Source organism: Argiope bruennichi, chromosome 6, assembly GCF_947563725.1.
Source record: "Argiope bruennichi chromosome 6, qqArgBrue1.1, whole genome shotgun sequence".
NCBI lineage: Eukaryota > Metazoa > Arthropoda > Arachnida > Araneae > Araneidae > Argiope > Argiope bruennichi.
In genome coordinates, this window is record NC_079156.1 from 43,132,549 (window position 1) to 43,147,050 (window position 14,502).

The 14,502-nt window shown below is 29.7% G+C and overlaps 2 protein-coding genes across 2 annotated transcripts; both read left to right on the plus strand.

The window, feature by feature from the left end:
- The first annotated feature begins 3,662 nt into the window (after nucleotides 1-3,662).
- LOC129971727 (F-box only protein 39-like) lies at nucleotides 3,663-5,252 on the plus strand. The gene has a single exon (XM_056085704.1). It carries the CDS (start codon nucleotides 3,663-3,665, stop codon nucleotides 5,250-5,252), a length of 1,590 nt encoding a protein of 529 aa, XP_055941679.1.
- A 7,368-nt stretch (nucleotides 5,253-12,620) lies between these two features.
- LOC129972921 (uncharacterized) lies at nucleotides 12,621-14,502 on the plus strand. The gene is made up of 2 exons (XM_056087240.1): nucleotides 12,621-12,774; nucleotides 14,130-14,502. Exons 1-2 carry the CDS (start codon nucleotides 12,763-12,765, stop codon nucleotides 14,418-14,420), a joined length of 303 nt encoding a protein of 100 aa, XP_055943215.1. The 5' UTR covers nucleotides 12,621-12,762; the 3' UTR covers nucleotides 14,421-14,502.

Genomic DNA, 14,502 nt, shown 5'->3' on the forward strand with positions numbered 1-14,502 from the left:
TACAATACAACAGTCAATAGAATTTCAGATAGATAAAATTTGACTCAAAAATAACATTTATAGTGTAAATATCTCACACATTTTGAGTCAAATACAAAAAAGGGATTGTCTGTCTGTCGGTCAGAAACATGTAAACATGATAATTCAAAGACGCAGTGACTTGGATATATCAAATTTGGCGTATGATTTTGTGCCTACATGTGTAACTCCGTGTCAAATTTTTGATTCAATAAGTTGGGAAAAACGTGTTTAAAATACAAATTCGGTTTTTGGATACTATTAACCGCATACCAAATAAGAATGTCGCCAAGTATCACGCTATAGATCCAGTAAAAATGCCGCATTCACGCCATAGGCTAATATTTCCTAACTATTGTACGCCAATGGCATGCAAGGCATTCTCTGGGATAACACTTTTATTACAGAGTATGCGAGAAAATTTTGTGGAGACTATGCCCGTTGTTGTAACCAGGTACACCCATTATGATCATCACATTTTATTATTTTCTTAATAATCAATAACGATATATCTGAATTTAGTTTGTTGAATTTACTTGAGAAAAAAAAAAAAAACGTGATAAATTAAGATCGTGTGCCTCCAACGAATATGAAAAACGAATGTAAAGTTTCACCTTATCTTCCGAAAGGATTCTCTTCTCATAAAAACGAATCAACAAAGCATGCATAAGTGAAGTCAACAGTTATGATTGTGCTGCGACATAATAAATGATACGCACGGATGATTTCACCTGTTCAAAGCACGTGCAACTGAAATTCATGCATGCGGGACCAACAACTAAAGTAGTAGTCATTTACATCTCGAAATCGTATCTTGAAACTTTAAAAATACAAATTTCAAATCTTTTGATTTTTTTAAAATCTTTGATTTTAAAAAAATTCATATATTTTTGCATATATTCTTGGATTAATATACATCTATGATGTATATTATTCCAAGAATATATGCAAACTTTTTATTCATCTCTATTATAATATAGATGAATGTATGTGTGTTGATTTCAACAAGTAACAATATTGGACCTGAAGCTTTCAAAACTGTAGATGTGGAATCGTGCACCTCTTATCGAATTTTTGGAAACTTTAATAAGAATTTTAATAAATTGAAAATTAATAGCATTTCTGCAGTAACTTCGAAAATGTTGCAGCACTTTTATCCTATCTTAAAATTAAAAAAAAATATCACTTTAATTATATCGATTTAATAATTTCACAAATTAAAATTTTAATTATTTTTAAATAAAAAAAATTTTTCAACGGTACATTGTCTTGTTGAAGTAAAATTCTAATCGTTTTCATTTTTAGTATTAATATTTCATCGCAGACTTTTTTTCATTGTTCTATTGTTGATACATTTCTACACAAGGCACATTTTTAATAAAACATTTTTTAATAAAAAATTTACTTACCATTAAAATTTAACATCGTTTTAACGGATTGCTGCAAATTTTTAAAATGTACTTATTTTTCAACACTGATTCTGTTTGCTGTTGATGTATAAAAATATAGAAGAAAAATTACAGAAATCCTTAGTATAATAAAGAATATGGCGGAAGGCTTTTGAAATAATATGAGTTGTGCATCTATCAAAATTTAATGCTATTAATTTTTGCTGCCGAAACCATTGAGGTCAAGTTGCAAAAGCTATTGAATTGAAATTTTTAGTAACCATTAATCCCGACTATGTTACTGGAGGTTTATGTTATATAAAGCAGTGTTTCCAAAACAGGTAGCCTCGGTGCACTTTGGAAATTATCTAAATATCTGAATTATCTAAATATATATAGAATTTAGAACATATGCTCTGTATTACCAAAGATAATTAACTATGCTATTAAAAAATTGTTACTCTTTCCTTATATAAGGTGAAACGAAGGTAAAAAAAGTTTAGGCCTCCTGCCATAACCTCGAAACATATCACCGTACAAAAATTATTTTTGTATCATCTTAAAATTAAAAAAAAAATAGCTTTCGAATTGCAACAGTTTTATTCATACACAACATTTTCTTTAATTTTAATCCATTTTTGGAAATTAACTTGAATGCAATTTGTGACAATTGCTTTATAGTTGAAATATTAAAGTTATTTTATTATTTAATCATATCTATTACTCCTACCAATGTTAAAATTAAATTGATCCTTCAGATATTTTTATTTATACTTTTTTTTTCATAATATAAGCATGTTTTACTTTGCGAGAGCAATAATTTAATTTTATGTACTTCTTTTAAAATTGCTGTAATATCTTTTATTGTTTATCTTAATTTTGGCTCATATTTTTATACTTTTACATTTTTAATGCCATCTGTTGGCTTATTATATATCTTTTTTAATGAATTTTTTTATCACGTGAGAACATGATGTTGTTAAGGGTTTTGAAAGCCACAAAATGCACGGGAAAAAGATTGGCGATTCAACGCTTTTGAGGCTTTAATTTTTCACTTTTAGGGTAATTGGAGAATGATAATGGAGGTTGTCACATTTGGCAACTTATTACCAACATAACTCGACGCGAATGTCCGCCAAGTACCTGATTCTCCTGTATGGCCAATAAAGGGCAGGATCGTAAGAAGTAATCGTTCGAAAAAGCACAAAGAAGAAAACAGCACCAATATATATATATATCGATATGTTATAAAGATAATAATATAATTTTCTTTAAATTTCATTTTTAATTTTTCTAGCCAACAACAACAAAAAGAAAAAAAAAAAAAAAAAAAAAAAAGAGTTTTGAAGCTCGGAAGATTTTGAGATGGGGGAAAAAACATCATTTTCTAAATAATCGACGCATGCGTAATCTGATAGTCACGTGATCATTTAAAACCGGTTTAAATTGTTTTGTCACAAATAAACAAACAAACAAACAAAAAAAAAATCTGGCTTTGAGAAAAAAATTTTAGAAATCGATTGATATTGAGATGGTCAAAAACAATCGTTCTTTGAAATATTGGTGGTTGCGAAATATGAATCATTTGAGAACATTATGTTATGACATGAACTTGAGACTTAAAAAAAAATAATTTTCTCTCCTGATAGCTTGAAATTTGATATAGCAGATTTCAATTTTTTAAATATATATTTTTTAATTCTACTTATAACATTGTTAACGTGCACACAAACAAGCATATTTCGTATTGTAAATAAAAAACTGAATTTAATATCGTGTAATATTTAATTCATTATGCGGATTATGCGTTAATGAATAGGCCAGATTATGCGCGGGTAGATAATAAATTCATTTATTTTTGTCCTATGAAATTGACTTTATTACATTATGCAATAATGTAATAAGTATTATGTTTTTTAGAAAAGAAAAGATATAAGAAGCTCATATTATATAATTCTTTTCTGGCAAAGGCCGTAACGACACAAAACTTCCTGTGGTGCATTTATTGTCTTTATTCCAATGCATAGCAACAGTACACGAGATATATAATATATCTTATTTTCACTCAAAAATTTTATAAAACAGTTTCAAATTTGGCAGTATTAAATTAATCTAAATATTTCTGATTACCTAATAACATTATTCAAGAGCAATGTTACAATAAATCAAATAATTTATGTAATAAATGTCGATAAGAAATCAAAAATAAATCGTTAATCATAAAATAAGTTATGTTTTGTTAATCACGATTATTCGATGGCAGTTATGAGTTCTCCTGAAGAATATAATCTCACTGATTTCGAAAATGAAAATGGAAACGTTATAATTGAAAACAGTGACAGCAATTCTTATAATAGCTCTGATAGCTTATATTCATCAGGGGATAGCATCGGAATCAGTTTCCATACATCTCAAATTGGAAGTTTCAGATCAGAGATTATAACTGATTCAGATGATAACGATGAACAAATTTCAGAGAATGGAAGAAACTGGATGGAATTACCATCTCCGGCGATAGAAAACATTTATACTTTCCTCAGTAGAACTGATCAAAGCCGCATGTCCTTAGTCTGTTCTCGATGGTCAAAGCATTTCAACTCACCCTGCTTATGGAAGACATTTAGATTCTATTTACCTGAACATAACTACTCTTCAGATATATACCCAGAAGTAAGATTCGCTCGAAAATATGCTTCCATGATTCGGCATGTTGAAATTATTTGTAAAAGAGTCAAGAACCATCTTATTGAGGATATATCAAATCAGCTCAAGTTGTTTCTGCAAGCCATGGAGTTCTCGTCTCATCTTATTTCAATCAAATTAATCAACATGGGAAACTATTTTCGTCGTTTGGAAGATGTCGAATATGAATGCTTGTTCGTTTATTTTATTCGTTTGTTTTATTCACAAGAGAATCTCAAAACAGTAGTTTTTCAAGAAAGTCGTTTCAGTAAAGAAAAGGGAATGGAACTCCTGAAAGCAATATTCCATTCTGATAGTCATACTATAAGAAACCTCACACTTAGAGGCTATGTAAACGAAGCTCCATTCACAATATTGAGCCAACACTATTTGACGAATTTGTCAAATGTGTGCTGTAGAATTGCAGCCGTACAATCACTTGAAGTAGATTACACACAAATATTTGAAGATGTCATAAACTGCCTATACCAAAAGCTCTCTTCCGGTGATTACCACCTTGATAAAAATAAAACAGGGATATCGACTCTTAATATTTACTGCGAAGGTAAAAGGCAATTAGGGTTTAGAGGGATTCTACCTGGAACATGGAGATATTTGGCAAATGTATTTCCAGATATGAAAGTTAAAATGGACGTCACAATACACAGTCATCTGAACAATGAAATGGAGAAGCTATTAGTGAGAGAAATGCCATTACAGACACTGGAGTTTCGATTTGAAAAATTATCGTCTTCTTCAAGAACCGATATAAGCGTATTGTTCACATATCTTCAGATGTGCAAGTATCAGGACCATTTGGAAACGCTGAGTATTTTTTGGATGCCTTCTATTGCTGATTTTGGTGGGTCTGTTATCCCATTTATCCAATCCTGTGAAAAATTACAGAATTTCCACCTTCATGCCAAAAGTACGCCAAGGGGAATTGAAAATATTCTCTTGGCAATTTTAGAAAATCCTCCTACGTCATTGAAATCAATTACATTATGGTTTAATTATCTTCAAGAAAATGAGAATGAAGAGAATTTGAAAGCATTATCCGAAAAATATTATCCGCTGTTTAACGCGCAAGACATAAAGTGTTTTTTGGTTATAGATCCAAGTCGAAGTCTGCGAAGACGAAGACCAAGTGTAACAGTTCTTTAAATCCCGATCAGATTTTGTCATTGTTAAACTAAGCAAATAGCGATCGATACATTCATAATTTTATTGATTAAACTGTACAATAAATCAGACATTATTTTACTATTGTTCTTTTATATCTTTTTAATGTATTAATTAAAATCCATTTTAATGTGCTCCTTCACATCGTGTGGGTACCAACAATGCTAAATAGACAAAGTAAAAGGTATACAATTCAACAGGGCAGAAATATTTGTTGCTTGTTTCGTTTGCTTGTTTGGGTGAGCATATTGGCGACAAGGAGTACATTAAAGTAGATTTCAACCTCAATTTCCTCCAGAAACGTTTTATATTATTTTGAAGTTATATAATATGGATCTCATTTTATATAAAACTAACCAAAAGAATTTTTGGTACTTTTCCGTTAGCCGGGCGCAAATGTTGCCAATTGTGAACCAAACGCGAATTTGGTGGTAGAAATTTGGTGGAATTCTACATTATTTGGCGATTTTTCGCTTGCGCCCGGCTAACGGAAAAATACCAAATTTTTTTTGACGATAATTCGCCAGGCTCAGGAATCAGCCATTAATACGATAAATGCTTTTTTGTAGCTGTAAAATTTTGGAAAGTTATTAAAGTTTGGCTAAATTTGGATGATACTGGTGGGAAATTATTATCTTATATTTTACTTATGCATCAAATTTTTTATTACTAACAACTTATTACAATTTTATCAAAAAAAAGTGATATCAGAACTGGCTGAAATGCAAAGGAATCTGCCTAAAATTCTGCAGACATATCAAATCACCTCATCACCAACAGATGACAGGAAAATAAAAAGGCTGTTGAAGTTAAAATATTGCCATTGACTTGACTTTAATGTAAAAATCATGGGATATATAGCAACAAAGGCTGTTATTCCTTGATTGTTTTCGACAATTAATGGTTAAACAAGTTGAAATGAAGATTATTAGACGATTTTATTTGCAAGAGTTTGAGATTAAAGAAAGAAAAACAAGAAATTAAATTGAACGATTTTACGTTTTTTTTTTTAGATATGGTTCTTCAAACTGAATATTTCATATATTTTAACAGGATGTGCAAAATGTTATTGACTACTTTACAACTGATGCATAAGGGACGCTCAGAAAGTTTGAATTTGTACAAAAAGCCTTTATGATAAATTTGGCTGAACTTCTGAAAAACATTAACTAATTGCGAACAAATGAAGACATCTTCATATCTACTTCTAATAAAAATACATGTTTGTGTTGTCGCTCTACAGATTAAACTGTTCCACTTGCAGTTACAAAATTTGGCACATATATACTTTTGAGGGTGGAAATGTGCAATTGTATATAATGTGAAAGGAATGTACATACAATGTGGAAATGTACAATTCTTTTAGAAATTTAAATTAGAATTTTATTTACTTAAAAATTAAGCCAAATTTGGCGTTTTCCTTCGAATGATTCCTTAAATATTACGATATGAAAACAAATTTTACATTGTTCCAAAATTTCAAAAATTGTCTTTTTAATGATAGCAACTCATTAGCCATGTAAAATTTACCCCAATTTTGGAAATTTTTAAATAATATTTTTTGCCTAATTTCCACCAATATATTATACTATTAATTACTCTAAAATTCAAACCGTTTCCTTTGGTTCATAAAATATGCAATTGCATGATTTTTTTCCTCTGTTTAAAGCGAAAGGAAAAGAATTATATTTAATATCTATATCTGCGTAGTTTTTTCCAAGATAACTAAAAAAGTGAAATCTATTAAATTGCTACAAAATTTAATAAATGGATTCCACACTTTTTCGTATTTTTAACAGTGCTATAACGTCATGAGATTGGATACCATTACAAGAATTCGTGTACAGAATACATAAAAGTTAAGTGAAACAATTAACCCTTAACTGGGGAGGTGAAATTTTAGGACTTAACTGGGGAGGTGCGTTCTACGAGACCGCATTTCATTTACACTCACATTAAATTTTCTAATGAATGCATTAGCATGAAAAACTGCCAATGTATTTTGCAGATATTTTTCTTGATATATAGATATGTTTTAGAAATTTTTCAAAATATATTATCATTGAAAAAAGTAAATGCGTTGGAACATGCATTTTCATCTCAAATTACATGTTACAATAAATAATATTCTTGAAAAAGCATATTACTTTTTACTTTTTAAATCATAATTATTTTTACATTATATGAAGGTATATAGAAGACAATATAATGTAAAACTCAACAACTATATGGAAAAAAAAATGGCAATGTGTAAAATTGGCCCTTTTTTTATCGCCTTGTGTGACTATCATATCACGGTTTTCTACGGCATTTTAAAGAAACATTTTAAAGAAAAGAAATCAACCTATAAATTCTGTATATATATCTCTTGGTACATTAATATATTTTATAAATTTTTCAAAATACATTATCACTAGAAAAATGAATTATGTTTGAATATGCATATAAGAATGAGTTGAATGCGAACTTTCACCTAAAAACTCTTCTGTACAGTTATCCTTATCACTAAAATTACTTTCTGCTTCTTCATCTACTTACTTCATTTAAAAGTGTCTGGAGCACTGCTTCATAATAGGATCAGTAAACTGGATGATATTTCGGGGCCCAAGTTTTAGCGCTATCTGCTAAGCCTTGTTTATCACTGGCACACTAACAGGGAGATGCGGTCTTAGAGACCGCGCTCGAAGAGATAACTGAATTATTTTAAAAAGCATCTGCTGAAATCGGTTGAAAAAGTGCACGTGTATTGAAGGTCACAAAACAGGAAGCTACAGGGTCAATCCATTCAATTAAGCTGAAAATAGAATAGGGGTGACAGAAAATCCATCGCTAGCGGTCTTACAGACCGCACGTCCCCAGTTAAGGTTTAAAACAAGAATGTTTTCCCTGATGATGATAAAGTCTATTGACGGAATTTTTGACAAGGAGCTATACTGAGTTACATCTAAATGATTTAACTATAGATTAAATGTAATCAATCTTCCCTTCGAAACAGCTGATAGCGAAAGGCTATTTGTATACACATACACATGAACAAAGAAAAGAGTAGAAAGACAAGTATAATAATTATTACTTTGTCAAATTAACTTTTTTATAACAATAGAATAAATATTCAGGAAACTATTGGCTGAAAAATCTTAGGGGATTACATTGCATACTCATCATACTTGACAAAGCAGGTGTACAATGCCATTAAATCCTAAAAAATGCAAGATATTAAGTAATACTTAAAGAGTAATGTAACAAATTAAACGAAATATTCCAATTTGCAAAGAGGAATGCAAGGGTAATTTCCTTTTGTGCTAAGTTAGAAAGAAATTAATTCAAAATCACCCCGATCACTCCTAATCACCAAATTAATTAAAAATCAACCCGATTCATTTCTGGACCTTCTGGTACATTGAATGACTGGTAACCGCGAACTGAGTACTACTCTTTAATTTCAAAATAGCCATCGTCAGCCTATGACCATACCTACCACCACCATAGAAGATATGAATCAGCACCATATTATGGACAGTATGACTGCAGCACCAGTGCTAAGGCCTGTTCAAAAGAAGAACTCAATGACTCAAAAGATTTCTCCTCCTTCCCTTCCCAAAGAACCGATGTAGGGGTAAAAATGTCCCCATTTCCGAAATGTCGGAATGATGGAAATTTTCTTCTCTAGTTTTACTAAAGATGGAGATATGATGATGGAAAAATATGAAATTGAATAGAACCTTCCAGCAAAGTGTTGAAAATTTAAGTGTAAAATTAGTTTAAATTCGGGGATGGAAGTCACTTTTCATCTCACAACTTCGAAAAACTTTGGCGCGATCGTAGTTTAACCCTCTGCTTGGCACACTTTTCAAAAATCGCCAACTCGCCAATCAAGAGCTTATGCCATGTTTTTCGGAGGTAATAATGTGACTAATTTGAATTATTTTCCTAGTTTCGATAAGAGAATTGTGGAATCATAGAAATTTCTCCTTCTAACATTCCCATCCTTTTTTTAAAAACTGAAATGATTTATTTACGAATTTGGCTGATATTTTGGCTTTTTTCGAATATGTTCCTAGCCGGTGCAAATTTAATCATATCACTTTAGCTATCGTATTCACAACATGAGTAAAGCGGATACAACTTTTAAAGACCGGATGGTTTGGGTTCTTGGACCATAAGAAAAAAAGTTGTGCAAATGTCTTTTCGAAATAGTTTTCTTATGAAGATTCTATCTGAAATCAATTATTACAGGAGGGAGGAGCATAAGATAACTTTTACCGTTTAGAAGCATCTGAAATCAAAATTAATGAAAGAACGAAAAGAAATTTCATTTGCCGATTGTAGACGATATGAGGAGATAAATCCTCTACCCCATCCTCTTAAAAATAAAAAGAACTTTGCCAGTGCTATATCTTATATACAAAGGCAAGATCAGCATATTACCAAAGTAATCTATCGTTGATAAATACTAAAACTACCAGATATCGATATAGACATAGATTTTACTAGAGGTCGACTTCCGTTTTAAGTGTTCCAGTAGTTCTTGTGTTAATAAAAGAAATATTTTTTTTTACAGTTCTCGTGGTAAATGGTTAAAAAATATAAATCATTGCCAACTAGATTTGGCATCAGTAATATTGGCGTAATCTGAAAACCGCTAAATAAACCCGGGACCTTGGTGAGATCTTGGTATTTTATGTATCAGGAAAATTGGGGAACTCAACGTAATCGCCAAGTAAACTTATTATCTTGGCGTATGATCTGAAAATTACAAATACAACCATTTTGGTGAAATCTTGACATCTTATATATGATGGAATAAATCCATTATTTGTTTTTGGCATAATCTAATAATCGACTACCATAAAAGTCGGGCCGTAAATATGAAAAATCAATTTTTTTTTGTGAATTTCGTGCATTATGTTGTACATTAAGTACATTCTTTATCACTCGAACATGAATGAATTTTTGCGTAATACGGAAAATGGATTAAGCGTTAATTGTAATTGTTGATTTCAGTGTTTTTGTTCCAAAAGGAGTTCAGATTCCATGTCTTTCCTTTTTGTGTATAATTTGTTTCAATTTCATTAGTTTTAGCTACAAGCCAAGTAAATTTTTTTCCTCCAAACAAGGGAATTTTTTTTAATGATTATCTTACATTTTACGTGTATCAAAAATGCTGCACTTCATTAAATGACGATATAAATTTTAGAAATATACCGAACAAGAAATTAATTCACGAAAAAATTATCAATCTGTATTATATTCATCTTGAATTTCATAATTTTTTTTATTAGTCCAGTTTATATTATTATTTAATTGTGTATATCTGCTGAATGAATAGACGAAAAATAAATAATAATAATGATAATAATAATTCAGGTGTTGTACATAATGAAATAATAATAATATTATTATTATTCTGCTGATATACACAATCAAATAATGATATAAATAGGGATTAATATAAAAATTAATGCGATTTGAAAAGAATACAAATTGATAATTTTTCATGAATTAATTTATTGTACGGTATTATAATATTTTTTTATTATTATATTATTATTTAAAGTTTCTTAACAACAACAACAAATGTTAACATAATGAACTTTACAATGCTGGATTTCAAAACAGTCTAAATAAAAGAGATACATTTTGAAACGTCCGCCGTAATTTCAAAAGCATATCGACTCCTTTTTAAAGCAAAAAAAAAAAAAAAAAAAAAAAAAACCGATAAAAATTATTTTTATTATTAATAAGCAAAAACCTTTTTAGCAACTTTAAATGTTAAAATGAAGTTGAGTAATCTTAAAACTCTGCCTCCAGATCTGTTTATAATTGGAATTATTCCGCATAAAGTTATAAAAGATATTCATATCAGTGAATTCATATCATCAGATATTCATATCAGTGAATTCATATCATCAGATATTCATATCAGTGAATTCATATCATCAGATATTCATATCAGTGAATTCATATCATCAGATATTCATATCAGTATGAATATCTGATATGAATATCAGTGAATGATATTCATATCATATGAACGATATTTAACTTTAAGTAGATAAATTTAGGTCAAAATTATTCTGTGGTACAATATCTAAAGATGAAATATTATTTACAGATTCTCTACTTACATAGAAAACAGTATTCACCAAATACACTGCGTTAAAGACCTCTTTTATTTGATCACCGTAGTCCTGTATCATCGGACACGGTCAGTGATCACCTGGGGTTATTTCAGATTGCTGACTATTCTTTTAAGCCCTGAATTTAGTGACTTTGCAGGTTACTGTAGATTAAGAGAGATTAATCACAGCAGGATTCATATCTCTGATAAAACATTATTTACAATGCAAAAATATATATTAAGCTGTTGAGAATTTTCTTATTAACATCTAAAGAAATTTTTAAATCGAATTCTCAAACAATATATAATTTTCATTGTTTTGTTAGGATTCAAACTGTTGCCATTACTTTTGCAAATACTCGATTGTTTTTAATTCATTCTTAAAAATGATGGTGTCAAGGTATTTATTTACAGATACGTATTATTTACAAATATGCATTTTCGGATTAAACATTGTTTATAAGTATTGCGCATTTTCTATTAACATAAAATATACCATAACTTTATTGCGATAGCCTCAGAGCATTTTTCGGGCTTCAGAGTCTCGGAAAACTTTGTAAAGATTCCTTTCAATAATTTGTACTAATTCGTCTCTGTTCAATTTAATATTTTTTGTAGCAGTAAGTGGAGGATGATTAAAGCGAATATTTGAACTTTGGAATTAAACTTTAAAGTAGAATTTTTGCTTTTTTTTATCACCATAATATGTTTAGGCTAATATTTTTTCTGTAAATTGCGGGACGTAAAAATAGTTATATATTATAGAATACAATGACTGATGCAATTAAGTCAGATGAAAATAGATATTTGAATTAAGTCAAAAATATTATCACGTTACGATAAGATTAATAAAAAGTAATTCTTGTTTTTTAATACGAATATTGCAAATTGATGACTATATTATTACGTATCGCGATTAAAGTTACGATTAAAGGGCCAAAAGTAATATTTAATTAAAGAATCGTGAAATAAAGACCAAAACAAATGTTATGCGTATAATTATGTAAATATGGTCTATAATATTCTGTAAAAGAAGGATTAAGGCAGAACAATTGAACTTTTAACTTTCGTGCTAAATTTTCAAAAAACGCACTTTGGCTTCAATTTGTTTTGTTATATAATAACAAAAATATAGGAAATTATAACCTTGTGAAGACTCAATCATTTGCAAGATTTGTTGAGATCAAAATCATTCAGTATTGAAGGTCATAACTCATCGCTGGAAAAATAGCACGAACAGTCATTGAACAAAAAAGTATTGTTCATGGCTCACGAAAGGCTATACTATAAAAGTACGATGCCTTGCTTTGCAATATTAAGAAGTTTGGTTTATTTAGATATCAAGAATTGCTTATCTATATTAACTAAGGGATGAGGTTCACGGTAAGTTAATTTGTGATTTTTTCCCCCTGATATTTGAACAACAATTATATAATATGTATTTTCTCAGAAAGGAGAGTAAATTAAATTTTTTATAAATCTAATATATAAAAATGAATTTTTGTTTATTCGTACCTTATGCTCGTACCTCTATGTTATATCACCAAATACTTTCACATAATGATACTTCCAATGGAAGAAATTTTGTGCTTTTTACCTGTAATATTTCTTGTAAAAACCGTGGTTAAAAATTTGGCATTGCTAAAAATATTTATGATAAAATTATTGGTGTTGTATTAGACATTTTCTTTGGAAAACCTTACATAAAAATGCCAATTGTTTAAAGTAAGCAATGATTTCGTTTGACTCCGATAACTTGTATTAACTTCTTTACTCATTGGCCTATTGATTTTTTGCTTGGGAAAAGGTGCCGCACATGCGCATTTATGTGAAGAGAAAGATAAAAAAAATATTAATTTACAATTGATTTCATACTTAACAGAGAAAATATGACATTTTATTGTATGGATAATATTGTGCTTATTATGGTTTCAAAATTCAACTACTAATATAGCTTTATAGCCAATGATTTATTTAAACTTCAATATTGCTACCAAAATGTTACCAATAATTGGAGTTAGTTAAAATATGTGATTATATTCTTGAATTTTATTTAATTATTTATTTTATTTAGTAGATTAATTTCCAAACTTGTAAATATTAAAATATAAAATCATCCTAGTTTGTTATTTTCTTTAATTCTATATCAATCATGACTATCTTGCAAATATTTTATGGTTTTTTTATTATAAATAACGTCTAATAAAATAAAATTGTTTATAAGATTAAGGCCTTAAATTACAGCACAAGAGGTTATAATTTACTTTAAGTGCATCTTTCGGCTATTCATATTTTAAAGATTTTTTTTGATCGCTATACTTTAAATAAAAGAAAAAAATTCTACTTTTCAGTGCGTTATTAAAATTACGTTTTCAAAAACGTTATATTTTTATTATTTTTGCATTTTTTATGTTTAATCTTTTTTCATAACTCACTACAATGAGTCATTTCCCTATTTCTTTTCTAATTCATCACCAGATGGCACCACTGACATAAAATCAAAATTTAATTAAAATTGATTAATTAGTTTAAAATTCTGTTAGTATTAAATATTATACTGTAATAGAGAAAATAGATCTGTTAGGAATTTAAGGGTTCTAATAAATCAGAAATTGAATGAAAAATTCACTAGAAAATTATTTCTTTATAAACATTAGCATCAAATTGAATAAAATTGCGTAAAAATAATTTGTTTACTTTAGTGTATGTAATGACTTAATATTTACTTTTCATTGCAGGTCATCCTTTTGAGTGTTGCTGTCTTCGTAGTGGCTGAGGGTGCTCCTCAGGGCGGAGGTGCAGGTGCTGGTGGGCAAGCAGGCGCAGGATTTGGATTCGGAGCGAATATGGGAGCGGGATTGGGAGGCGGAGCAGGAGCAGGAGGTGGTGGTGAAGGTGGTGCTGGCGGAGGAGCCGGGGGTCAAGCAGGAGCAGGAGCTGGATTAGGATTTGGATTTGGAGCGAATGCTGGAGCTGGAGCTGGTGCTGGTGGCGGAGGCAACGGTTATGGTGGTTATGGAAGGAAATAAACTGTGGAGTAACAGTGACTAAATCAAAGATGTAAAGAATCATGCTTGTATATTTTGGAAATAAAGTTATTTTGGCGAGTAA